The following is a 27,941-nucleotide window of genomic DNA, read 5'->3' as shown; positions in this document are numbered from 1 at the left end:
TTTATCGCCCTTTCCAAACGCGTTGGGCGCCATGTAGTGTAGTTCCTATCTTCCCAATAGGCTCTGCGCATTGGAATAATACCTACAGCAGTAAAGGCCTAGGCCAGACGTTAACTAGGTCTACTACTGTCGATACTAGACTTAAGTTTTGGGTTTGCCAGCGTAGCTCAGAGTTCGCTAGAAACTTTCTCGAATGTTCAAGGAGGAATTAACTTCCCTGATTAGACAAGAAGGGATTTAGTTTCTGACAACCATAGAACATGACAACTTTGCTCTCCCCTAATCAAGAGTCAATCTCGAGAGTCGTGTGAACAAAAGGCAAATTATTTTACTCAGTCAGTACGTGCATTCTTAGTCTCATCAGAATGTAGAGAAAAGGAAGAGACGGGCGTGTTCAATAAAAAGGTGTTATTTATTGATCAGTCTCTTTTCTCGTACAAGAGAAATGGATCGATATTATTGCAATACTTATAGCTAAGTAAAGTGCATACATTAAAAGCAATAGTATAAAGTAATACTGTAAAAACATTGATATGGTTTCTAAGCCATATGATGTTTTAAATGAATAAAATATATTACATACACATATACATTTGACTAAACGTACTCAACTGGTGTTTCTAAATACGCCTACCCCGTGTACCTGACCTAAGTCTAATAAGTGGGCGGGAATAGAAAGTTACAGTTTAAGTTAAGTTTGTTTTTTGCCAAGTGAATAACTAAAGAATTCTCTGTGAGGGGTTATTCAGTTCTGTACCTGGAAGTTAGGATGAATGAGGAATGGTATCTCTCTCTCTGGTCTCGATATTCCAGGCTGCCTGCGAGGGCTACCCGGAAACGCCGGTGCTGGATTCTCGGCAGGAGAAAGCAGCGCGTCTCTCAGCGCGTCAGGAAGGCGGGGCTGGTGCCAGCGGGGTCTGCTCTGCTCTCGGCTTCGGCAAGTGTGGCTGCTCCGTCTCGTCACCACGCGTGTGTTTGCATATGGCAAGATCGGTAATATTTATACCTTTAAGGTGCCGAGATTGACGTAAGGATGGACATAGATACGTCAATAAAGATGTCATACGATTTGCTCGTTAGCACATTCTTTACTAAAGTTCTCGGTGAAATCAAAACAATGGCCGCAGGGTTTTGCCCAGGTTGTCATAGGTTTGATTTGTTATGAGAACTCCGTATGCCTTATCAGGGGCTGGAGGAATATCGCTTGTCTAATTAGATCGCAAGCGTTATGACCTAATCAGATAACACGTTCCTGTGCCGTAGTGTGACTGCGTCAGATAACGGTATCTGCATCATGGGGGTTTTCTGCCTCATGGGCTGACTGCTAGTTAACTTGTTGGTTTGTTTAACTAGAATAGGGTCAGGAATAGGGGGATCGATTCAGAACCGATAGGAATACATGACAACATCCCGCGCAAAGAACACATCTCTGGTCACCTGAAAAACCTCCACTGGCTCCCCGTAAATAAGAGGATCACTTTTCGCCTCCTAACCCACGCACACAAAGCACTTTACGAACTTGGACCCGAATGCCTCAACACACGACTATCCTTCTACACCCCCTCCCGTCAGCTTCGATCCTCCAACCAAGCCCTAGCCACTGTACCTCGCATCAACAAAACGACCATGGGAGGTAGATCCTTCTCCTACCTGGCAGCTAAAACCTGGAACTCACTTCCCACTCACCTTCGCCTTACTCAGAACCACCTAGCATTCAGAAAGCAACTTAAAACTTGGATATTCGACAAGTAATTCCCCACCCTTCCTCAAGCGCCTTGAGACCCTATGGGTATGTAGCGCGCTATATAAATCTCTTGACTTGACTTGACTTGACTTGTTTGCAGAAATAAGGCCCAAGTCCTGCCGTCTGCACCACTGCATCCAAAAAGGACCAATCTATGCTATCAAAGGCCTTTTCAAAGTCTATTAGGAGCAGACCTGTTGGGTTGGCGATGTAATGTGCCTGGGAAACGGCCACATGGGGACTCTACGGATACAGGGTCGGGTGCTCCTACTTGGCATAAACCCACATTGATCCGGGTGAACAAGATAGGGCAGAGTCTGAGTGAGCCAAATAGTCAAGAGTTTCACAAATATCTTGACATCAACATTAATAAGCAATATGGGCCTATAAACAAACACCTATCAAGTGGCTGATCTGCCTTAGAGATGAAAATAATCGTGGGTGGGTGTGTCCATCTCTGGGGGGAATGACCCTCGGTCTTCCAGCCTCTGTGTACAATGCCGGGAGATGAAGTTGCAGGAGGGATCAAAAGTGTTTAAAGTATTCAGTCCGAAAACTGTCTGGACCTGGTGTCTTCCCGGAGGACGGTTCAGACAGTGCATACCCAATTCCCTCAACTGTGCGCAGTTGGTCAAGGGTGCATGCCAGGAACTTAGGAATGGAGGGCAGCGGGTTATAAGGGAGGAATGGGTGATCAAGTTCTTGTGGGGATCTGGGAGCTGCCTCAGAAAGTGTACAGTAATATTCTGTAAAGGCTTGTATCACCGCCGAGGTTTGTTCATGAAGACAATTTGCTGCATCTTAACTTATGAGCACTATCCTAGAAGCCAACTCACAGGAGCCCTGCAAATAAATGAGCTTGCTAGATGTGTCCCAGTGATCATAGATCCTGTGGGTTGAGGCCCTTCAGCACTGCCTGGCCTCCTCTAAGGAAATCTGTCTTAAACTGGATCTCACCAGTTTCAGTCTATGGTCTAAGATGGCTGTGAGTCGGCAATGCATCTGTCTTTCTAAGTTAAGGATCTGATACTCAAGTCTGCCATTTGCAACAGCTTCAGTGCTTCTTTGTTAATGTTAATGTTATGGGTGTCTTATATAGCGCTCGGCTACTCCATGGAGTGTCTTTGCTATGGACATAGCCTTTAATCAGCCCTCTGAGAGTGGGCTTGCTGGCCGCCCTTAGAGTTATGGCAGATTCCTGATTGGTCTCCAAAAATATTTGAATCTCCTCCTCCACAAAATGAGCACAGTTCTGATCTCCGAGGTACCAGGTGTTGACCTTCCACAGAGGTCTCACGTGAGATTAAGCGGGCCCAACTCAAGGAGTAGAGGAGCGTGGTCTGATATTCCCCTGTGAAGGATTGGGACTTGTGTAAGGTGGAGGATGTCCGGTGCTGGAAGCCAGAACTGGTCAATTTGTGACAATGCTTGTGTGCCGCTGATGCATGGGTATGTGCACGTAAGTGAGGGTGTCACGTTCTCCAGGAGTCATAGAGGCCCAATGATTCTGCCCATTGTGAGAGCCTGTGTAGAACGAATTAGACAGGCTGAGCGGTGGGTCCAGAAGTGTCCCAAACTGGATCTAGAACAGCATTAAAATCACCCCTTATTAAAGGGATGCCTTGGGGGATGGTTAACAGAAGGTCTCGGAGCACCTGTTGCATCATTTGGAGTTGTGGCTAGGGGACTTAGACAGGCAGAAATGTGAGTTTGCCACATTCTCCAGGAGTCACAGAGGCCCAATGATTCCGCCCATTGAGACAGCTTGTGTAGAACGAATTCGGCGGCCTGACTGGGGTGGGGGACGGGGAGGGGTATGAATGGGAGACGGGACAGGAGTGGTCCAGAAGAGTCCCTAACTGGATCTAGAACAGCATTTAAATCAACCCCTATTAAAGTGATGCCTTGGGGAAGGGATAACAGAATGTTTCAGAACACCTGTAGCATCATTTGGAGCTGTGGCTGGGGGACGTAGGCGGGCAGAAAATGAAAAGGTAGGTTTCTTGAAGCATGAGCACTTCAAGTTGAAAGCGCTTAACGTATCTTAGGACGGCTGATCTTTTAATGCAATCAAGGTGGCAATTAACATCCCAAGACAGAACCTTTACCATCAACAACAGGAAAAGGAATCACAAGGGAAATTGGTCCCGTGGGGAGATGCCAGGAGGGCCAGTGGAATGAACCGCCATGAGAATGCTCAGAGAGGAATATCGTGACGTGACTGTGTGACATGTATGGAACATATGAACAATGTGTGCATACAAACCAAACCGATATAACAACCCACCCCACACTTGCAACCCTGAAGTATAGGTCACCCTAAACCCCAACATATCAACAATTAGATAAGACTAAAAGCCATACAGGGGCTCGAAAACGACCTCCCGTAAAAATAAGGATCCTAGTGCCAGAAAGCATTTACAACATAGCCCACCATTTGTTAACAGTATAATACAGTAAAAGACAGTAAAATTCATCAACCACCTGCGTCTATTCGGAACTGAGGTCAAAGTACAACAGGGACAAGGAGTGCGTGCATGCGGTGAGGTTGCATGGCTTCCTTCACCCCACCTCGCTATCGGCCCAAGACTGCAGCAGTGCAGCAGACCTTGCCTCATGTGGGCACGTCCTCAGTGTCATTTGGCACATAAGAGGTTTGGAGTGTCTGAGAGTGAAGCTTCAGAGTCAAGGGCGCCAGACCCAGTAATGTGTCTCATATTGTTTATGTTCGTTATGTCTCACAAACATTTTCAGTTTGACTACAGACACTTAACACGTCACCCTTTCTAAATGCCAATATCTCTACAGAATAGTGGCCCAAATCTGTATCCTAGGAGTGTCCTGTGAACCAAACATTAACCCTGACAACTACTTAAAAGGGTTAATAGATTGTGAAAGCCAGGGTTTGTGGGCCCCGTTTCGTCACACAAAGATCAGGGGGTGGTATATTGTGGGTGGGAGATATCACAAATCATTTCAGTTCAACAGTTTCATTATTATATAGTAGGCCAATAACCAAATCCGGTGACTCTTTAGCCAACAGAGACCTGCAAACTGCAGAAATGCTGGCTAGACTAACTTTTTACGACAGCGTATTCCGCCTTTTCTAGAGGGGCTGCAATTTGGGTATGGGCAGGAGTTCCCTTCACCCTCAATGAGAGTAGAATAGATGAACAAGGGAGATATGTGTTGCTACGTGGGGCACTCGGCGGTAAGCAAGTGGTATTAGGCTCCATCTATGCTCCAAATATAGACCAGGAAGCTTTCCTATTACGGGTCACACAGGCTCTCTCAGACTCGTCTCAATAACCATGTGTCCTGGGAGTGGGACTTAAATTCGGTGTTCGATGTGCATTTGGGCTGATCCCATCCTCCCTTGCAGAACACTACTGCTACAACACAAGCTGCTACTCTGACTAGATGGGTACAGGGATGGAATATTTGTGATATCTAGAGATCACAGCATGTAAATATGCGTGAGTATTTCTTCTATTCCCACCCGCACAACTTGCGTACCAGGTTAGATCACCTCCTCTGTAGGCCTGATTTAGTCCAGACCACACTACAGAGTACCTACTTGGGTAAAACCATATCTGACCACAATCCCATAGAATTAACATTAAGCTGGGGCCAAGTCCCCACACCTATCCCCACGTGACGGCTGCAGCCTTTGAGTTTAGAGAACCAACTGTTCCGTACCACATTAGCCACGACCATCAGCACATATTTAGAAGAAAATGAAGGCACAGCCATGACAAGTTCTTTGGAGTGGGAAGCTTTTAAAGTGACAATACGGAGAGTTTACATGGGGTCCTTAGAGGGAGTTTGAAGAGAGGTGTTTAGAGACGTAACAGCATTGGAGGGCACTCTGCAAACACTAGAGGTGGCTGCTCAAGCAGACGTGACGCGATCTGAAAGACTGCAAGAAGCTAGGATAAAATATGCTGAATTATTGGAGCAGTTATGTACGATTAACTTAAATGCTTGTACATTACGCACCCACGCTGAAGCAGATAGGGCCAGCACATTACTAGCATGACTTATCAAACACCCTCTATATCTAATTCGAACACTAAAGACTTGGCAGCCCTGCTTACCTTGGCAGAGATCTGCTCTGCCATAAAGGCAATGGCCTGCAACAAAACTCCGGGTTCCGATGGCCTACCTGATGAATTGTATTCAACTTTTGCGGCGTCATTGACACCCAAATTATTTCAACTTTACACCACCTCTCTTGCAGAGGGTTAATCCCCCCCTACCACTAGAGAGGCAATAGTTACATCTTTATTGAAACCTGCCAAGGCCCCAACTGATCTTACTTCCTATAGACCTTTATCAATACTTAACACTGAATACAAAATGCTCAGTAAAATGTTAGCGTTGAGACTACTCCCTTTACTTCCTAAATTGATACACTCCTACCAGTGTGGGTTCATACCCAATGGCAGCACCTCACTAAATATTCGCCGTTCACATGCCCTGATGCATGCAGCAGCTGCAACAGTCCCACTAGCGGGCTGTTTGTCCCTAGATGTATGTCAAGTGTTGACACTTTGAGTTGGCCATATATGCTTGCAGTGTTGAGAAAGTTTGGGCAACCCCCAGAATATTGCAATGTGGTGAAATTGCTCTACACAGATCCCACAGCCCGGGCCAAGACCGGTGCAACTATCACTCCTGCATATCATATTTATTGGGGCACTCGTCAGGGATGCCCCTTGTCACCCCTATTGTTATTTTTAGCACTAGAACCACTAGCGCAATATTTACGTTGCATCATAACTTTATTTGACATCCCAACAGGTGCAATGATCCACTCTATATCACTTTACGCCAATGATATGTTACTGTATTTTAAAAATCTGAAAATGCAACCCATTGCAGCAGTATTTTTGCAGTTCGTGACCATTTTAGGCCTTTGCCTTAATGCCTCATAACTGTGGCGTATTCCTTTTACGATAATTACAACAGACCCAACTTACAGTTTGGCCACTTACAATTCAAAGTGGAACCCATGACTTTTAAGTACCTAAGAGTACATATTTACAGGACCAGTGCAGACACTACCTGTTGGACCTGGCCCTTTTTGGCAGGTTCACCCCGAGACTTTTTGCTTTTTCCTAGCCTGTTTCTGGAACCTGGTGTTGGTGATTTTAGGCCTTTGCGCACTTTTTCACTGTGGTACAGTGTAAAGTGCGTGAGCTCTCTGTGTATGTGTGGTGAGTGACCTGCCCTCCCATAGGAATGTATGGGGAATATGTATGCCCATGGTAGTTCCTGATGTGTGGGTATTGCAGGGTCGAGTTTGATATGTGCGAACTCGTGAGATTGAATGCTGCGTAATGGTGTATGTGGCATGATTGTGTCTAGTCTAGAAGTGCCACTTTTAGAAGTTGGCATATTTGTGTAGTCTGTGGCTGGCGTGTGATTTGCTGGTGAGCCTGGCCCAGGAGTGCCTGGGCTTGCTTGTGGATTGACTGTCTGGCTTGAGGGTGACAGGGGCTGCAGAGCCCCCAGGAGGTTGTCTGAGTCAGCCCGTGAATGAAAGGCTGCATCTGCTGCCAGGGAAGTGGGAGGAGATAGCACCTGGGAGTGAATGAGGCTGTGCCTGCCTGCCACAATGCTGGCTCCACCACCCGCTGGGCGACTGTCACCTCTGTCCCTGATACTGAAAGAAAGAAGGAAGCCAGGAAGCCCAAGGGCTCCAGCAACACCCAAGAACTGGTTTAGACCGGGTTCAGGGCCCACTTGCACAAAGACTTCAAAGACTTTTCTCTGTATAAAAAGGGACTGTGTCCCCTTCCAAAATGTTCTTGTTTTGCCAAACTTGAAACTACCAGGGGCGTGCTGCTGCTTGGGCCCAGGGGAATCCCTGGGCCCTGCCCAGCCCCTGGATACCTGATGGACTTGTCCTGTGATGTCCTGCATTCCTTGGAGGACTTTGTGCCTGGACTTTTTGCTTCTTTAGCGCTGGGAGCGCTTTACTTTCACTTTTAAGCGCTGGGAGCGCTTTATTCCTGCTTTAAGTGCCTGTGAGCGCTTTATGGTTACTTCTGGACCTTGGTTGGTCCTATAGCGCTGGAGAGCGCTTCGTTGGTGGCCCGATCGAGTACCCAACTTGTTTTATTATTTTAAAGAAGCCGGTGCCCACCCGGCATTTGCCTCCAATTCACCGCCGCTGCCCGGGACTTGAAATCACCAGAAGAACCGAAGGAGCCGCGCTCTAATTGGCGGGCTGCGGGAGGCTCGTCCTCTGAGCTGCGAGGTGATTGGGCCGCTGTTGGGGGCTCGGCTCGGTGGGCCGCGCTGCCATTGGCTGCCCACCGGAAGGAGAGAGACGCGTCATCACCGGGGCTCCAGTGAGGGAGTGAGAGCCCCAGTCTGCCGAGTAGAGCCCGCACTGGAAGGCCGGGTGCCACGAGAGAGAGAGAGAGAGAGGAGGTCGGGAGCCCACCACGCCTCCTCAAGCCCAGGGAAGCCATGAAGCCATGCTGTGTCCTTCCGGTCTCCCGTGAGGAGAGGGAGCCCGGAGATGCCCGCCGCCGAGGGAGGGAGATGGGAGATGTCTGTGTGCACGCCCGCCTGCCAGCGTGAAGAGACCGGCTCCAGAGACGGCAGCGCGACACTGCTGCTCTGCCTAGCGGAGACTGCTCCCTGCACCTGGAGAGCCCGGTAAGTGTGGGGCTCTCCGTAGTAGTGGTGCCGGGGGGGGGGAGATGGAGTCAGAGCGGCCCGTGTGCTCAGTGGGCCGCTCCAACATGGCGAGAGTTGGTCCCTGGGCTAGTAGGCCCGGGACTGTCCCACTTTAGGGACATTTTGTCAGTGGGGCACATTATTGATTTAAGAGCCTGCGAGGCTCAGAGGGGCCTTACTTGTCTTTGCGCCTAGTGAAAGGCTCCGGAGGTATTTTTGTTTGGTTAAAGCCCAGAGAGGCTCCGCAGTGCCATAGTTGATTTACGAGCCCAGCGAGGCTCGAGGTGCCATTGTTTGCAGAGCCTGAGGGCTCCATGGGCCATAATTGTTTAAGAGCCTGTGTGGCTCCAACGTTTGGGGGCACGTGATATGCCCAGAGCCTGTGTGGCTCCAGCAGTGGGTGCAATTTGCGCCTAAGGGTCAGTGAGGACCCTGTCGCAGTTTTATTTCCCAGCTGCCCTGCAATTAGTGGGCAGCTGCACCGTTTAGGCGCTTGGGATTGTCCACAGGTGCCCAGCAAGTAGTGGGCACCTGCACCGTTTAGGCCCCTGACTTTTGGACTACAGGGCGTTCTAGCCCCAACAAGGCCAGTTGGCCTAGGGACTGACACAGATGGTGGCTTATGTAAGGTTTTGCGCAATTGTGTGGTTTTTCCTGGCACCTCTGAATGTTTAGGCATCATGTGTTTTTGCGCTATTGAGTTGTGTTTTCTTTCCTGGCACCTCTGAATGTTTTTAATGCATCATGTGTCCTCCTTGATTTTACACCTCTGAATGTGTTGGTTGATGCATCATGTGTTTTTCTTTCCCTGCACCTCTGAATGTGTTTTTGATGCATCATGTGCCTGGTTATTACACCGCTGAATGTATGTTTTATGCATCATGTGTTTTTCCTTCCCTACACCTCTGAATGTTTGATGCATCATGTGTAAGGTGTTCTTGCTTCTACCCCTAAATGTATTTTATTCTTAGGTGGTTGTGTTTTGCCTAGTATAGTTTATACTAGAGAGGTTATGTGTCCATGCGTGATCTAGGCCTAGGGTTATTAGTATTGCGTAGTGTGTACCTACCTTTACCAGTAGTTACTGGTTGTGATCTATAACTGTTATTGTGTGCTATTCTTGCTAATTTGTTTTACAGTGATTTTATATCTTATTTTCTATGATCTACAAAGTGCTATTTCTAAAAGTGTTGATTCTGACAGTGGCCCATGTGGGCCTGTCCTGTACATAATCTCTTATGAATATTGCCCGTGCCAGTTGGCACAATGTACATGTGTGATTTTTATCTGATGTGTTTTTTGACAATACAGAAGTTATTTTCATATAACCTTGTGTGGAGTTCCTTTTGTGGTGTGCCTAGGATGTTGTTGCTGTTGTGTGCTGGCGCAAATGCTTTACACATTGCCTCCAAGTTTAGCCTTACTGCTCGTGCCAAGCTACCAAGGGGGTGAGCAGGGGTTATCTTGGCGTGTGACTCCCTTGCCCTGACTAGAATGGTGGTTTCTGCCGGGCTTTGGCGTCAGCCCTAGCCTACCAGAAATAGCCAGTTCTAACACTACCGATGAAAATGTGGTCAGAAGTATTAATTCTCTTCGACCACAGGTGGCATTCTGGACTACCTTACCGTTAACAATAGCAGGCCGATTGGCCGTATCTAAGATGGTTATGCTATCCAAACTCTTATATCATTTTGTAATTTTCCCCATTGCCCTCCCGACTTGGATCTTTAAAACACTGTATACCCTATTATCATCCTTATTATGGGTGAAAGAGAGGCATGGGTTAGCCCTGGCCAAGATGCAACTTCCGAGTACTGCGGGCGGTATGGGGACTCCTGATTTTAAGGCATACTGCATTGTTGGACAGTTGCAATGGCAGGCATATTGGCTAGCTGGCCTTTATTTATTTGAAATTGATTATTCTCCTGAACGCTTACAGCGCAGAACACTGCAGGCATTGCTGTGCCCTGGAGCTGTCAGAATGCGTAATTACCCCTTTCTGCTGCATATTGCATTACACTATTGGAAGCAGGCGCTGAAATATGTACACATGCCTACCCCATATGCCCCCAATATTCCTCTCTGTGGCCTACCTACCCGGTGTGGAATATTATCAAATACTAGGTTGTGGAGCTGGACACAGGAAAGGACGGAGACGGCTGGAGACTTCTTTTTAGACTGTAACTTCATGCCCCACAATGAATGTGTACGTACTAATGCAGTATCAAATACTCTACATGCGGCAATCACACAATACATCCGGAAATACTGGCTGATGGACCAGAGAGAACACCCTACATTTCACCTACTGCGAGCTATCCACATAATGGGGCATGGGCGTCACCTTGTCAGTTGGCTGCATCCAGGATTGAGGGAACATCTCAATATGTCATTATTCACCCTTCTGAAGGAATGGGAGGGTGTGCTGGCAAGAGACTTGGAGAATAGGGAATGGAAAGTAGCCCTAGAACATCCTAGGCGGGTGTCCAGTAACTTTAGACTAAAAACAAGGCATCTTTTCATATTACTTAGGGCATACCTCACTCTGCTGACACTACAGAGGATGTATCCCACTGCTTCTGCTGATTGCCCCAGATGTTCTCATCAATCCGCAGACTTTATTCACAAGTTGTGCACTTGCCCGACACCGGGGAAATTATGGTTGGCGGTTACAAGGGGTCTACCGCAACTAACGAGGTGAGGTGTTCTCCCTGGACTACTATAGAGTCTTGTCTGCTGGGTCTTTTCCCTCTCCCTAAGAAGCCGACTTTACTGCGCCGCTTTGCAGGGTTGGCGCTGATGCTTGCTAAAAGACTAATTATGCAGCGCTGGAAATCCCGCGCAGCACCACGGGAGGGCCGATGGAGGGAGGAGGTCGTTAGATGGGCAATGGCCGAGGGAGAGGTGCTACGGCGTGAAGAGTATAGGGGATTGAGGAAGAAGCCAATCTCCCTGAAGTGGGCCAAATTGTTGGAACTCTTTAAGGTGGGGGTGGGAGGACAGGCCCCCAGAACACGCAGTCCACACTGAATGACAACACAGACAGTACCTAATTCTCAGATATATTGTAAAGTAAATATGCATGTTGGGGCCCCGCCTTCTCTTTCCCTTCGTCCTTCTCCCCCTTCTCTCCCTTGTCCTCTCCCCTCCTTCCCCCATGGTTCTTTTCTCCAGTAACAGAATGTTCGCCCCCACAGGCAACTTGCTTGGGGGACTAATTGGATAGTAGCAGCAAAGTTCTAAGTGAAGTTTTTCTGGGGTGGGTTGTATTGTGGGAGGGATAATGGATAGCGGGCAGGGCAAAGTCTATCATGAGACATAGCAACATATATGATGTTCTGCAAAATGATGGGTATACATTTCTGTAACTTAGTTGGGAGTAGAAATGTAATCATTGATTGCTTGATTGGTAACTTGGTATGGACAAATATATATCTATATATGCTAGTTATGTAAAAAAAAACATTTAAATGACATATGGGAATGTATAACCTCCCTGTACACTTGCAAACTACATAAAATATGTGATTTTTTTCATTATTACATAGTATACACCTGGGAATAATGATATTTGGGCATTCTACCATATAAAGGAAAATATTTATTCTGTAACATTTTTTTTAAAGATAATTTGGCAAGTATATCTAAAACTAGACAGTGGGAGTTCTGGGGAACAATAACGTTTTATAGTTTAGTATATTTACATCAATGTACCACTAAGCTGGACATAAACCACAATGGCCAGCATCTGCTTTCATAAGAAGTGCTCCAATATTCATTTGCACCTTTCAAAAATCATGTCATTGAGTGTTGCGTTACAATCATTGCTCAACCAAAAACAGTCTGTCCATACATAGAGTAGTTATTATACTGTGAATGCTCACTGATTAACTACTCAGCTGCATCAAAGCTTTAAGGGCGTCTCCTTGATGGTGTTAGGCTGCATAGGATCAATGCCTCTACCTCATCCCCTACCAAGGTTGGGGCACCCTCAGCAGGGACAATACCAAACCCTTTGCAATTAGCACATTAATGCAGCACTTCTCCATTATCATCCAAGTAAACAATAGAGTTAAAAAACAATTCTGTCTAAAAATCTGGGCCCAACAGTGTTTCGAGTAGCACTTGCTGCAATCATCCACAAGATAGACTAACAGTGAAATCACAACCAACCCCTTATAATGCCTTTATCAGCACGTGCTGAATGTTTGTAGTGTTGATAGCCTTTCCAGACATGAGATTATTACTAATGTAACTTAATAACCATTTCCGTGATCTGGTTAGGGAAGGTATTGTAGAGTTGTCATAGTAAAGTGGTCTATAATTTCCAAGGTCAAAGAATCAATGGTAAAAAAACCAACAACCATATATAGGGGTTCCCATCTAGTGAGTGTATTAACTGTGCAGGCAACATTCTATGTCCGCCAGTCCCGCCAGGAAGAAGGAGGATCTGCCTCACCTAAGACCCGAATCATGCACTAACAAAATATGCAAACAAAAGTGTACTATAAGATCTTTAAAAAAGCTTTATTTAAAACATAAACCAGTATGTCTATACCTGTGTTTCTTCTTTCTCTTCCTTTGCATCTTGACCATCTGCAGATTTCCTTCTTTTCTGTTTTGGATCATCAATTTCATCCTCCTCTTCCTTATCCTTTCTATCTTCTTTCTTGAATTTCTTGTCCTTCTCTTTTTTGTCATCCCTCTCTGGTAGTGTTAATAGTGCTTTGTATATCCGTACTCCAAAATCTCTCTGTAGCATTTCATTGAAGAGCTCTGCAAACAACGATACCTAAATCAAAGCAACGATGAGTGTCTAGTGAAAACAGGCTCCAGCACATGAAGTGACCTTAAAGAGAATTTGTTCTGGAAGTAAATTTGGTCATTATCAGGATAAACAAATTATCTCATAGACGTTTATATGGTTGATCCTGATCTAAGTTGTATACTATGCTTAAATTAATGTAAATTTCAATTATACTACGTCAATATTCACATTTACAAAAGGCACTTTTTAAAATCACTTATCATGGTGTCAACATCATGACAGGGCTCGAAAAATTGAGCCCACTCGCTATGGCGAGCCAGATTTAATCAGGATGAGCTATTTTTGGGGCCTACTCGCCTGTTCTGGAGAGCTGATAATAGGTGTTCTGCTTGCTCAGAAAGTGAATGAGCAATAAAGATGCTTTTAAATCTTATCTTTTTAAAAAAAAATATTTTTTATTTGGAGATAGCTCATCTTTCCATAATACGTATGTAAGAAACAGAAGAAGAAATTCATTAATGACAGGAATGGCGTATTGACACAACTGCAACCGATGTTTAAAAGCCATATATAGTTCATAAATATAAAAGGTTTATAATATACAAAGAAGACTCACATCATTAACAATGCATTCTAATTTTAACAGTAAAAAAAAAACATATCCAATCCGACAGCATAGCAGCCTGGCATTTTAAATTAGCCCGAGTCTTCCCACAAGGTCTTGAACTTCTTATAGGAACCGGCTCTTAAGGCATACTTTCTTTCATGCTCTTTAATCTTATTCAATTTACTAAATAACTGTGTAAAAGTGGGAATGACATTCGATCTCCAATTTTGTAGGATCAACGATCTCGCAGATAAAACCAGGATAAATATCTGTTTTTTTCTGTAGCATGGTGGCTGTAAACCCTGTGGAGTATCCTAAAACTATTGTCTGGGTGTCTAGTGTCTGGGGGACTTTCAGAATACCATGACAGTATCTATTAATGCTTTCCCAGAATCCAACTAGCTCCGGACATTCACTAATATTATGAGTCCAGTTCCCCCCTCCTCGTAAGTTGCATCAAAAGCAATTTGATGGAATCTGGGGATTTGTTTGTGTAGGAAATCTGGGGTGCGATACAACAGCCACTTAGAATAAAACTGCGTCCGCCTAAAATTATCCGCTTTCAGCAAGGTGCTGTTATATTTATTGATCTGATTCCAGTCCATACTGGAAATATGCAGCCCTTCCTGGTTTACTCATTTTATCTGCTTTTTGATACAGTGTTTATTACCCTTGGGTCTGAAACAAAGAAACCCAACCGCTTATTGACATACGCCGCATGTGATTTACTAATTGCTCTACGAGTTCACTGGCTTCGCAAATATATGCAGGGTTAAGTTTCGATAGGAAACTATAACCCTCACAAATGACCATTGCAAAATGACTACTATGTTTAAGCATGGGTTCTATTTCAGACCAGGTCTTCCAGCCTCCCATCAACAAATCTCCTATTTTACTGTAACCCTGGTTTTTCCAATTGGACATAATTTCTGGTTCTAATAATAAATCTTGCCCTATTTGGATATCCGCGAGAAGGGTTCCTCCATTTATAGTGGGGATCGAATAACTTAAATATTACAGTTTTTTCCGTTTAATGCTCCGTTGGAGGGTTTTATACCTTACTTTTTTAGGAGTTTTTAATAAACGCATAAAATCTAGAATTAGATATTCCTTATAAATTAAGTCTAAGAAAAAATTATCATACCTATTAATGTTAAGATCTTTCACAGTTCTATATATGGTATGTGCAAAGTTAGCATAATAGTACTCCTTCAAGTCAGGAAGAGCTAGTCCCCGTTTTGACGCTGGTCTAAAAAGTGTATCCATTGAAAGCCTCAGCACGTTATTTGCCCAAATAAATGTAGAAACAAGGCCTTGAACTTCCTTAAAAAACTTCATTTGTACTGCGTTAGGAATAGCTAAAAAAAGGAAATGACATGAAGGCAGTATCATCATTCGAATTATGGCTACTCGGCCTATTATTAACACTGGAAGGTCTTTCCATTTTGACAGTTTCTTGATTTTATTTATAAGGGGGATATAATTTAATGCATAAAGGTCGTTAATATTTTCTGTTACATATATCCTCAAGTACCTCTTAGGCTGTGTATTAATTAACGGAGCTAGGTCCACTAATAGTGAGTCTGGTGTGCGATTGCAAAGCAGAATCTCTGTTTTAGATGTATTAATTTTATAGCCCCCGATGGCTTGAAATTCCTTAAATAAATAAAAAATTTGGAGTAGCACTTCCCTTTCAGGTTTTAAAAAAAAAGGGCCAACTCATACGCATATAATTTAATATTAGTCATTCCAGGCATTGGAGATGTTATATTGCCTAAAGTACGAATGGCTATGGCCAGAGATTCTATAAAGCAAGCGAAAAGTAGAGGAGACCTTGTCTGGTCCCTCTGACTACTTTGTAAGTTCCCACCCTCTTGCCATTCACTATTACTTGAGCCATTGCCCCCACATAAAATTTTGAAATAACTGTGACTAACTCAGGAGGAGGGGGTGAGGGAGGTGAACAAACTATGCTAATGAATAAAAAAGGCTTTTTCCAGCATGCCAGGTCGAATGCCTGCTCGGCATCTAAAAACATGATCTGAGTTGGAATTTTATTTTGGTTGAAATAGTCCAGTGCTTCAAATAGAAAAGTGGTGTTAAAAGAAAGTTGTCGCCCTGTGACAAAGCCAAATTGATCTTTGTGAATTATGGACCCTATACAGTTGCTGATCCTGTTGGCTATTAATTTAGCTATGATCTTATAATGTGAGTTCAGCAAACTGATAGGTCTGTATGAGTTTACATCCTCTTCATCTTTTTCCTTTTATTAAAAACTTACTACCACCGAATTGCGAAAGTAAGATGGTATTTCCCCATCATGTAAGATGTGATTGGCCAATATTACGAGTTTGCTATTCAAACTCACGCAGATTTTTTTTAAGAATTCAATCAGGATGCCATCTGTCCCTCAAGCTTTACTGTTGGCCATTGATTCCACCACTCCTTCAATTTCTTGCACTGAAGCATCAACCATTATTTTATACATTGGTCTGAAGTTAGTTCTGGAATTTGTAATCCATTAAAAAAAGGTCTAACTTCCTACTATCTACATCTTGTCTAGATGAGTATATAGATTAATAATGCCTGACAAACTCGCTCTGTATTATGTTTTCTTCTGTGGTGTGACTCTTAGTGAGCTTCTTAGTCAATGCGTGCACCCTATTTTGAGCTTATTTATCTTTAATTTGCCAGGCTAGAAATCTACCTGGGAATTCACTTTCTTCATATATTTTCTGAAGATAAGCAGAATTAGAGACATACACGTGCTAGCTCCGTTTATTCTTAGTATTTTTTTTTTTTAAGTATTGCTCGTTTGTAAGCCTAACTTTTGCTTCAAGTTGATTTCTTTGTAGCAATTGCACCCGCCTGGCAGTCATCTGTTTAGATGATATCACCCCGTGAATTGTGGCCTTAAAGGCCTCCCATACATTTTCTAGCAGGGCAGTGCCCTTATTGATACTAAAGAACCTCTCTATTTCCCCTTAAATTTCCCCACACCAATCTTCGTCTTCCAACTGTACTCTATTAAATGTAAATTTTAAGGTTTTTCATCTCTACCTGTTCCAGATATTTCTAAATTCAATAATGCATGATCCGAAAAACTATTTTGTGCGTAAGTATAGTTGGCTTGAGACATTTCTTTTTAGGTTAAAAATAGTCAAGCCTGGCGGCCAAGTTGTATTTTGCCGAATAACACGAGTACTCTCTTTTCTCTCGATATCTTGACTGCCAATGATCCACTAAGTTTAACTTAGATTTGCATTCCTCTAGTACTGCACCTACTCATGTTGTTTTCTGTTTCCGCAACACTGTTGAGGAGTCTAGTCCTGGATTCTGTAAATAATTAAAATCCCCGCCCAAGATAATCGGTCCAGGGATTAGCAGCAATGCACGAAACAGATCCAGTAAAGGAGCAGGGTTGTCTTCTATTGGGGCGTAGATTGTGGCTATGGTTAACCTAGTGTTATTGATTATTCCATTAACTAATTCTCACCTTCCCTCTTTGTCTATCTGGGAATGTGTTGCCTGAAAGGCAAAAAATGTGTTAAAAAATATTGCTACTCCTCTTTGCGCTGTGCCTGTCGAGGATAGATAACTGCTACCAGCCCATTTTTGAAGTATATTAAATGACAGTTTTTTATTTGCAACATAAAGGGTTTCCTGCAACAGAATAATATCTGGAGAATAACCCTTTAACCATTCTTCCACAGCCCTCACTTTAATTTTATTATTTAAGCCATTAGTGTTGAAGGAGACGATTCGAACACCATTTTTAGTTACCTATTGATTAGGCACCATTACTGATAGAGGTAAAAATTTGGCTTAGTATGCACCTGCTTCCTCCTAATTCTTTTAGTAATAATATGGTTATAATATATAGAGTAATAATATATAGAGTGATAGTGTAGTCGAAGTGCAATAATATTAAACTATGATATAAATCAGGAAAGAGAACTCCCCCACCCCCACATTTGTGCATGATTAAACCTGCACAATGAAGTGTCAGAGCTATAATCAGAGCTATAATTAGGATAAACACTTCGTAATTTTCTCTGAAAACATTATATTTTTCCATGTCTGAATAACTGTAAAAGTGCCCATACGAAATAAAGTGCAAGCAGGTAGATTCATGAAAGAAAAATCGTCTCGCAAAGGGCCAGATTCTGAGAATCTGGCCCTTTGCGAGCGCAATTTTTGGATTTGGGATTCATCATCCCAAATGCAAAAAATCGGTAATTGCGAAATCGCATATTTGCGAGGAATTGCATTTAAGGAATCTCTATTTGAGATTCCTTAAATGCAATTCATCAACCATTTTTAATTTGCGAATTCGCAATATTTGGCCGCTATTTACCACGAATTGTAACTTCGTGGTAAATAGCGAAAACTCAGAAAAATGCACTTTAGTGCATTTTTCTGAGTGGTATGTTACACACACACATCTCCTTTGGACATGTGTGTGCGCAACATCTGGCTACATTTGCTTTTCAGGGGTGCTACAGGGTGTCCTTTGGACACCCCTGGCACCCTTGAAATCGCATCCTTATTTGCGATTAGCAAATTGCTAATCGCAAATAAGGAATAACTCCCCATTCATTCCTATGGGCCCTTTAGGCCCATAGGAATGAAAGGGGAGTTATTCCTTATTTGCGATTAGCAATTTGCTAATCGCAAATAAGGAAGATGTAGGAATCGCAATATTATTTGCAATTCCTACATGAATCCCGTTTTGCAAGTCCTTAATAGCGTTTCCTTATGAATCGCTATTACAGACTCGCAAAACGGGACTTTGATTAATCTAGCTTTTGATGCCTAGTGACTAGTACATAGAACATAGTTGCTTATTATAGGGAGAAAAACATTGTGTCTAAGAAAAATAACAATAAAAAAGGACTGTGCCAAAAATGCACTAAATGTTTAATCAAAACAAACCTTTGATTTCCTTTAAATACATTGTTCTATGTTTTTCAAAAACATTTCTAGAGTAAAACATCTATCCACTGAAGTTCCTATAGCATTGGGTAAATAACATAATAAAGTGCAATATAGTGCTTAAGATGCATACCTAAGTTTAAAAAACAACTGCCTAAAATTCTCATTTGATTGTTTTAAATGACTAATAAATGATAGACTCAATAGATCAGCTCTGAAGTGCAAACCAGCGCCAGAGAACATAAAAATTACAATGTCAAAATCTCTCACCAGTTCGTTGTAAATATTATGACATTTTCTTCCATTTCATCTTCTAACAATCTCATACATACCCTTATATTCAAACGAGCAATCTCCTTTTTTTCACCCTTGCTTCCCCTTTACCCCCTGTGCACCCTTCGAGCGTTTCCCTCCCTGTGAGCATGAAGGTGTAACCCCACTTCTCCTCCCGTTCGCTTCCCCCCTTGTTAATATTTGGTCCCATGTTGCTGCACCCACTCTGCTTGTGCGCTTCCGCTATTTGAGGCTGTCTTTCCCCTGAGGCGGAAGCCGGGGGCGCTGTGTGCTGTTATTTTATTATTGCACTCTGCACTTTGAATGTACTATTTTACTGTGTTGGTTCATTGATTTTAAAAATTGCCGCACGTGTTCACAAATAATTTTAAATTACCTCGCTACTTGTACTTGGCAGTATAGTTGAATAATAACTACTGCACGGGTCCCTGCCCCCTCGAACCGACTCCCAGAGCGCATTTTCACCTGTGGCGCCGGGAGAGAATGGTTCGGCCATCTTGGGTGAGGGAGGGGTAGCGCTGCAGATGCTGGACGCTTCCCGCCCTCCCATAGTACTTAAACCGGTAAGCAGCGCTGCCTCGCTGACTCAACCGATGTCTTTCCCCTGAGGCAGAAGCCGGGGGCGCTGTGTGCTGTTATTTTATTATTGCACTCTGCACTTTGAATGTACTATTTTACTGTGTTGGTTCATTGATTTTAAAAATTGCCGCACGTGTTCACAAATAATTTTAAATTACCTCGCTACTTGTACTTGGCAGTATAGTTGAATAATAACTACTGCACGGGTCCCTGCCCCCTCGAACCGACTCCCAGAGCGCATTTTCACCTGTGGCGCCGGGAGAGAAGGGTTCGGCCATCTTGGGTGAGGGAGGGGTAGCGCTGCAGATGCTGGACGCTTCCCACCCTCCTCACACCGGATATAAGGAGATGCATTTCCGCCCGCGCAGCGGGCGGGCGCGGCGCGGCGGCGGCGCGCCAAAGGCAAGCCCGTCTGCGCCCGTCCGCGCCGGGACCGGGCCCAGGGCCATAACCCCTGTTCGTACTCTTTCATACAACCGTAGTACTCTATTGGAGCTTCGTCCAACCTACGCCCCCCGCTGTACAAAATTCGACTTGTTGCACACTACCATGGACGCTAACATAAAATGCTCTTATTGTGATGCCATAATTCCCTTGCATAATTATACTAGTCCTACTAAAATACCATAAAATGTCTGTAAAAAGCAAGTTGCCATGGCCCTTATCAACGCGCGATCCCTGAGCAAACACTGCCAAGAGATAGCAGACCTCATCATCGATCATAATTTGGATGCCCGCTTCTTTGGACGCTCTGATTCCTAAAAAGAGAGTTCAAAAGAGGGAGAAACGAGTTGGCTCAGCTCCGTGGTACTCCGTAGATCTTCGCACCCTTAGGAAGGGATGTAAAAGGATGGAGAGGCTATGGAGGAAGAACTGGGAAGTCTCCAGGAAAGAAGAATACCGTGCGGCAATGAGGGGCTACAAGTCCGCCTTGCGACGCGCGAAAGCCCTATTCTTCGAAGACCGCATCAAATCTGCCTCTAGTTCTTCTAGGGAGAGCTTTAAAGTGGTTAAAGAACTGCTTAAAGTTCCGGAGCCGGCTGTTACGCATGACAAACAAAAAAGCACAGAACTAGCTGAGTTCTTCCACACAAAAATTGAGAAGATCTTAAACTCCCTGCACCAGCCTGGTCTATTTCAGGACAAGGGCAAGCAGGTCGTGGGAACTCAGGCCAGAAAAACCGCTTTTGACATCGACACCTTTGGCCCAGTATCAGTGAGCGATGTCACCAAAACCCTATCGTCGATTAAAAGTGGCTCCCCCATGGACCCGGTCCCCATGAAGTTCCTCAAACAGGTAACAGCGTCCATTGCAGCTCCCGTGACAGACCTAATGAATGCCTCTTTTATCCAGGGTGTGGTGCCACCCACTTGGAAAATGGCTGTTGTTAAGGCTCTTTTAAAAAAAAACAATTTGGACCCCACTGACCTGTCGAACTTTAGGCCCATTTCATTGCTGCCGGTCCTCGGCAAAATTGCTGAGCGGTTAGTCAACAAGCAGCTGTCAGCCTTTTTGGAGTCGAATGGACTCCTTCGGCCATCACAAACTGGATTCCGCCCAGGTCAGGGCACAGACACGGCCCTCTTGGCGGTCGTTGATGAAGCAAGACGTATTCTGGACTCAGGAGGGTCAGTGGCAGTGATCCTCCTGGACCTCAGCGCGGCGTTTGACACCGTGAGCCATCAGGTGTTGATTCGACGGCTGGCTGAGGTAGGGGTGTCTGGGGTGGCCCTGCAGTGGCTGAGATCTTTTCTCTCGAATCGAACTTACCAGGTTTGGGATGGCTCTGAGAGGTCCAAATCTATTCCCCTCCAGTGTGGAGTGCCACAGGGCTCTTCGCTGAGCCCTACTTTATTTAATGTTTATATGGCCCCCCGGAGGACGTAGTATCCCCATATGACATCAAAATCGTCAGCTATGCTGACGACACGCAGCTAGTGGTTTCCTTATCCCACCTGGCCGACAATCCGGACACCTTGAACTTCTGCTTGGCAGATGTTCACACCTGGATGGGAGAATCCTCCCTCAAGTTAAACGGCTCAAAGACGGAAATACTGCTGCTGGGAAGTAAAACCACCCTTCTCCCGTCGCTCAGCTGGCCGGGATGTATGGGTGATCCCCCGGCCCCCAAAGAAGCGATCAAGAGCCTTGGAGTCTGGCTAGAACCAGACTTGTCATTTCGCACTCAAGCTAAGAAAACAGCAGGAGTGTGTTATGCCCTGCTTAGGTCGGCACGTAAAATCTTTCCTCTCCTACCGTCTACATCGAGGAAGCTGCTGATTCAGGGTCTTATAACATCTAGACTCGATTACAGCAATGCCATTTTTTTGGGCGCCCCTGAATCGACCTTCAAGACTCTTCAACAGGTCCAAAATGCAGCGGCAAGGCTGCTTATGGACATTCCAAGGAAGCAATCAGCGAAACCGGCATTGAAGGCGCTGCATTGGCTCCCTGTGCGGGAGAGAGTGACCTTTAAGGCACTTTGTACTGCCCATAAAATCCTCGCAGGTAAAGGCCCCCTCATTCTAAAAAACCTAGTTACCCCATACAAAGCAAGCAGAACGCTGCGATCAGAAGGGAAACATCTTTTACTAGTTCCTAGAGTTAAAAAGGCCCGTACGGGCGGGAGAAGATTCTCATTTAATACGGCAAAGCTCTGGAACTCGCTTCCTCTAAAACTACGCGCTGAGCCCTGCACACTGCGTTTCCGTAAAGGTCTTAAAACCTTTCTGTTTCCTGCTTAATGCGTCAACTTTGTCCCCATTACCATCGGATGTTGTCTGAAAAGCGCCGGGATGCCCAAGGGTAGCTGCGCGCTATATAAGATTTTAAATAATAATAATAAATATTACTGAAACATGGACGGATGAGGCATCCGCGCCTGACTTTGTTACGGCAGTTCCACCAGGCTACAACGCCTATCGGCAGGATAGGGCTAGGAAGAGAGGCGGAGGGTTGGCCATTATAGCTAGAGACCAATTCGAGGTCCGCATATCACCCATCCCTGCCACATCATGCGAAGCAATACATTTTAACATAAAATTTACACCTCTTTTCAGCTTTAAGGGAGTGCTGCTTTACCGACCTCCTGGGACTAGAGCAGCGTTCCTCACCAATTTAAGTCCTATAATAGAATCTATAGCTACCGAAGAGTCCACCACAGTTATGGGCGATTTTAATTTTTACTTGGAACAAATTAATGACAAAGACACCATCGCCCTTACATCAGACCTAGAAATTGTAGGCCTTAGGCAATTGGTTATGGCTCCCACCCACCAGGCAGGACATACGTTGGATGGTATCTTTACCAACGTTGAAGATTTAAATATAACTGAAATTCTCCCCATGACCTGGACAGATCATGCGGCCATATTTTGTAGCCTTACTATCAAAGGATCATCGAGGAAGACGACCTCCTACCCGAAACCAGGCACGTTTAAAGCGTGGAAGGACATAAATTATAATGATCTAAACACACTTCTGAACAACACCAGTCCTGACCAATCTAATAATCCTAGCATCGCGACTCACCAATTCCATGAATGGCTGGGCGATGCCATGACCCAGCTGGTACCTACCAAATCTCACTCAAAAAATAGGAGCACGCCGACTGCTCAGTGGTATACAGAAGAGCTAAAAACTCAAAAACAACTAACTAGGAATAGGGAAAGGCACTGGCGTCGAACTTATGATAGTGAAAACAAGAATAAATACAAAGAAGCTCTCGCCACCTACAAAACTATGATAATGGCAGCAAAAAAGCATTTTTTCTCGCTACACATAGAAAATGCAAAAAATTCCAGCAAGCAACTGTACAATATTGCCAAAACCCTATCCGGTAACACACCGGACCTAAATCCACCTCCATCGCAATTATTTTGCGATGCCTTGTCCGAGTTTTTCTTCTCGAAGGTAAATAACATATACCAAGCTTTTTCCTCAGAATCTAATATTAGTAGTACTTTTACCCGCCCAACCATCTCGGGAGATACCATGACAAGTTTTAAACACTTAACGATCGATCAAACAAAGATCATAGTGAGATCTATCAAATCAGGGTCAGCTCTGGACCCCTGTCCTACTTCGGTGCTAGGCATGTTATCAGACACTATTATCCCAGTCATCACCCATGTCTGTAACACGATATTGAGTTCTGGGACTTACCCGGACTCATTGAAAAATACACTGATCAAACCTCTGCTCAAAAAATCAAATCTCGATAAACAGGAATTAAAAAACTACAGGCCTATAGCAAGTCTCCCTTTTCTAGCTAAAGTGATAGAAAAGGCCATGAACCAGCAGCTAGCGGAGCATATAGAAAGAAATAACCTGCTTGATGATACTCAGTTTGGTTTCCGTAAAAACCATGGTACGGAAACCGCGCTTATCAAAGCAGCGGATGACATCAGACTCATCCGTGACCAAGGAGGAACAGCACTGCTGGTACTCCTGGATCTCTCGGCTGCCTTCGACACGGTCGACCATAAGACTTTGGTCGACCGTGTCGGAAAGATGGGCATTCAGTCCACTGCGAGAGACTTGCTTGCTTCCTTCCTGGCCAACAGAACTCAGGCGGTCACATTAGAACAATTTCAATCAGCCAATTTGTCATTACCGTGTGGGGTTCCTCAAGGCTCATCCCTAAGTCCGACACTATTTAATATATATGTGTCGGACCTTGCTAGTGTCATCAAAGCACACGGGATGAGCCTAACCTCATACGCAGACGACACGCAATTGGTGTTGGCCATTAGGGATGATGGGCAGGAGGTGGCAGAACGGTTCCAAAATGGAATGACTGCTATTGGTGAGTGGATGGCGGGAAACTGCCTGAAGCTCAACTCCGATAAAACAGAGGTGGTCGTCTTTGGTACTCTCTCGCCAGCCTGGTCTGCAACCTGGTGGCCATCGGCCTTTGGCACTCCACCTTGCCCTACCACCAAGGTCAGAAATCTGGGAGTTATCTTTGACGACAAGCTTAACTTTATGGCACATGCTAATAAGGTAGCGTCCACGGCCCATTTTAAACTCAGGATGATAAGAAAAATCATTCCTTTTTTGCCGGACACGGCCGCCAAGACCCTGGTTACTTCATTGGTTTTAACATCATTAGATTATTGCAATGGACTCTTCCTGAATGCACAAACTAGAGTCACTAAAAAGCTGCAGACAGTACAGAACGCGGCCGCACGCCTGCTCTCTAAAAAACCTAAATTTGTACCAATTTCAGATACCTTGAGGACCTACCACTGGCTGACCATCCAAAACAGGATAAAATTTAAATCACTGTGCACAGTCTATAAAGTGATGCAGGGTCAAGGACCTCGCTTTCTTAAAAACCAATTAATACCTTACAACCCGGTCAGAAAGCTCCGATCCACATCACTCAACCAACTGGTGGTCCCACGTAGCAAAACAGTCTCCTGGGGCGATCGCCACTTTCTAGTTGCGGCTCCCAAAATCTGGAATACTCTGCCACACCACATAAAAACTAGTCCCTCTCTTTTACAGTTTCGGAAAAAGCTGAAGACGTGGTTATTCAACCAATAACATAGCACGCCAGCCAGCATGAACTTCACCATTGGGGAGGGACATTACTGTAGTCTAGCACCGAGACGCCTACGGGTATTCGTTCGCGCTTTATAAATGTCAGTAAATAAATAAATAAAATAAATAAATAAATAAGTATAGCCTCTTCAAACCTAGTGATGCATGATCCCCATTATGCTTTATTTGAAGAGCCCTCACATGCCTTATTATTAAGTTGATCACTTTATCTATGATATACATTGTTTTATATATATATATATATTACCTACTGGCGGTCGCCAGTAGGTAGTTATAGTTAGGATCGTTTTCCATAGGAAATCCGCAACATTCTATTGGGAATAACTTTGGCGCCGAATGAGGGATCTGCCTGTAATTTTCCTTAACTTTGCCTCGCTGCGCTCCGCTCCTCCTTCCCTGAAAGTTTCGGGGGGATCCGTCAAGCGGGGGCCGAGATAAAAGGGGGGTCCCAAAACGTGTTTTCCCCATGTTAATTTCCATAGGGCGGTTGGACTCACTTTTAGCCCGAACGGCCAAATGGATTTCCACCAAACTTGGCAAAATTGTAGGGACTGGTACCCCGATGTGCCTTTGCTATGTCTCAAGATATATGCTCCAGTGGTTTTTACGAAAATTAACTTTGAAAAAATATATATTGGGCTACATTGGGCTATATATATGTTAGAGCCCACATGTAGCCCAATGTAGCCCAAAGATGGCCACCAGAGACAAAAAAAAACAAATGTAGCCCAAATATCAGCCAGATGTAGCCCAACTATAGCCCAATGACAGAATGTCCCAGAGTGTTCTAAAGAACAACTAGAACGCTAACAGTCTTACTTATGACAAAAGTATGGCACACCTGAAGTCATCTTGATTGGAATAAAGTGGTAACACTTAATACATTTAATTTGAAAAGGAACAAAATGAGGGGTTTCATTTTGCCATAGAAATTTATATATATATATATATATATATATATATATATATATATATATTCACTGAAAAAACCATAGGTTACACACCAGTTATAGTTAGGAATAAGCATTTAAAAAACCTTTGAAATTCACTGAAAAAACCATAGGTTTCACACCAGTTATAGTTAGCTGGAAATTTTACTCGCATAAAACCATTGAAATTCCCACGTTATAGTTAGTTGGACTCACTATAACTTGCACGTCTGCAATGCACTGCTGATGACGTCACATATTACATCACTCATGCATATATTTAAATATTTGAACATTACTCGCTAATATATGTATTCACTAAGATACACTTAATAAGCCAGTTAACCAATCAATTTTTTTTTTAAAACACTGTCATGAGTGATGTAATATGTGACGTCATCAGCAGTGCATTGCAGATGTGCAAGTTATAGTGAGTCCAACACACTATAACGTGGGAATTTCAATGGTTTTATGCGAGTAAAATTTCCAGCTAACTATAACTGGTGTGAAACCTATGTTTTTTTCAGTGAATATATATAAATATATACGTTTTGTTTTTTATTTTATTTTTTCTCCTCCTACTCATTTCTCTTGCTCTCTCTCTCTCAAGCATCCTGCCTTAACTCGAACGCTGTTGAAGTAGTTCTTGCGCTTTTGAGACATTGTCAAAAATATAGAATTTTCCTTTTGCAAGAACCTTCAGTTTTGATTGCTGAAAAATGAATGCCTGTGCTCCCTTGGATTTGAACATGTCAATCATTTTTACGAATTCACGGCGCCTCTTAGCTGACATGTCCGAGAAGATTTTGAAATTCGGAACTTCTTGCGTTGATGTTCTTTTCGCAATAGCTTTAGTGAGAATCTTCTCCACTCTAAAATCCGCAAAACTCAATAAGATAGTACGGGAAATTTAGCATTAGGAGGTCTCTGAGATGGAACTCTGTGGGCTCTTGTGATAGTCAGGTCACCCTCAAGCTCTGGAATTGCCTTCTTCAAAAAAGTCTCAACCCACTCACATATGTGTGGACTTGGTTTCTGGCACACCTACCAGACGCAAATTAGAATGTTTATTAAAATTTTCCATGTCTTGTAATTTAGATTCAAGAATTTCTGTGTTGTGCTTGAATTGGGCTAATTCCTGTTCATAGGTTGAGGTTTTATCTTCCAGAGTGGAGACGCGTTCTTCCACTTCATCTAATCGTTCCAGAATTTTCCCTATTGATTCTTCTATCTGGGAGAGCCTGTCGTGCAAGGAGGCAATTTCTACCACTTGTGAGATCCGAAGCTCTTTAATTTCAGACAGAATCATTTCAAACATATTCTGAATAGCAGGATCAGTTTCTTCTGAGTTCCTCAAGACTTCAATATTGCCATTGCTCGCTGTTGTTGATTTGTTGGTCTATCTACATCTTCTGGTTGAAGATCACCAGAGAATGTAGGAATAGAAGCTTGCGGTGCCAAAGTTTGCAACATGGTTGGGGCCTGGCTGACTGGAGTAAATTGAGCAGCAGGAGTAGCTGGAGCCACTGCTGTTGTTGTTGTAAAGTGGGACGTCGAGAATAGCGGGAACTGCTTGCAGCTGACTGGCGTGGAGAAAGACCCTGTAACTGACATTTTCTGGTAGGAGGCAGTAATGGTCTGTTCTTCTTCTGGCCGTAACTCAGGAGAGCTCTATATCTGGAATTGAAACGACTCCGGCGCTTCCTGGCTGGCGCCATTAATAGCTTTTCCTGGCATGGTGACCTGTCTGGCAGGGGACTGTGCTTTCTCCTGTGCAATCAGTTGTTGGACTTTCAAGTCCATTCTTTGCTGGGCATTCCGCA

The 27,941-nt window shown here is 44.1% G+C and overlaps 1 protein-coding gene across 6 annotated transcripts in view; it reads right to left on the bottom strand.

Moving 5' to 3' along the window:
• CCAR1 (cell division cycle and apoptosis regulator 1) overlaps nt 1-27,941 on the bottom strand; it is a 1,607,854-nt gene that overhangs the window by 619,448 nt on the left and 960,465 nt on the right. For all 6 annotated transcript variants that reach the window (XM_078643192.1, XM_078643189.1, XM_078643190.1 and 3 more), the window contains one exon: nt 12,996-13,229. In XM_078643192.1, the coding sequence (XP_078499318.1) occupies nt 12,996-13,229 (234 nt within the window). The remainder of the gene's footprint in view (nt 1-12,995; nt 13,230-27,941) is intronic.

The sequence above is a fragment of the Lissotriton helveticus genome, chromosome 5_1, assembly GCF_964261635.1.
Source record: "Lissotriton helveticus chromosome 5_1, aLisHel1.1, whole genome shotgun sequence".
Classification (NCBI taxonomy): domain Eukaryota; kingdom Metazoa; phylum Chordata; class Amphibia; order Caudata; family Salamandridae; genus Lissotriton; species Lissotriton helveticus.
This window is presented reverse-complemented; position numbering and strand designations above follow the sequence as displayed.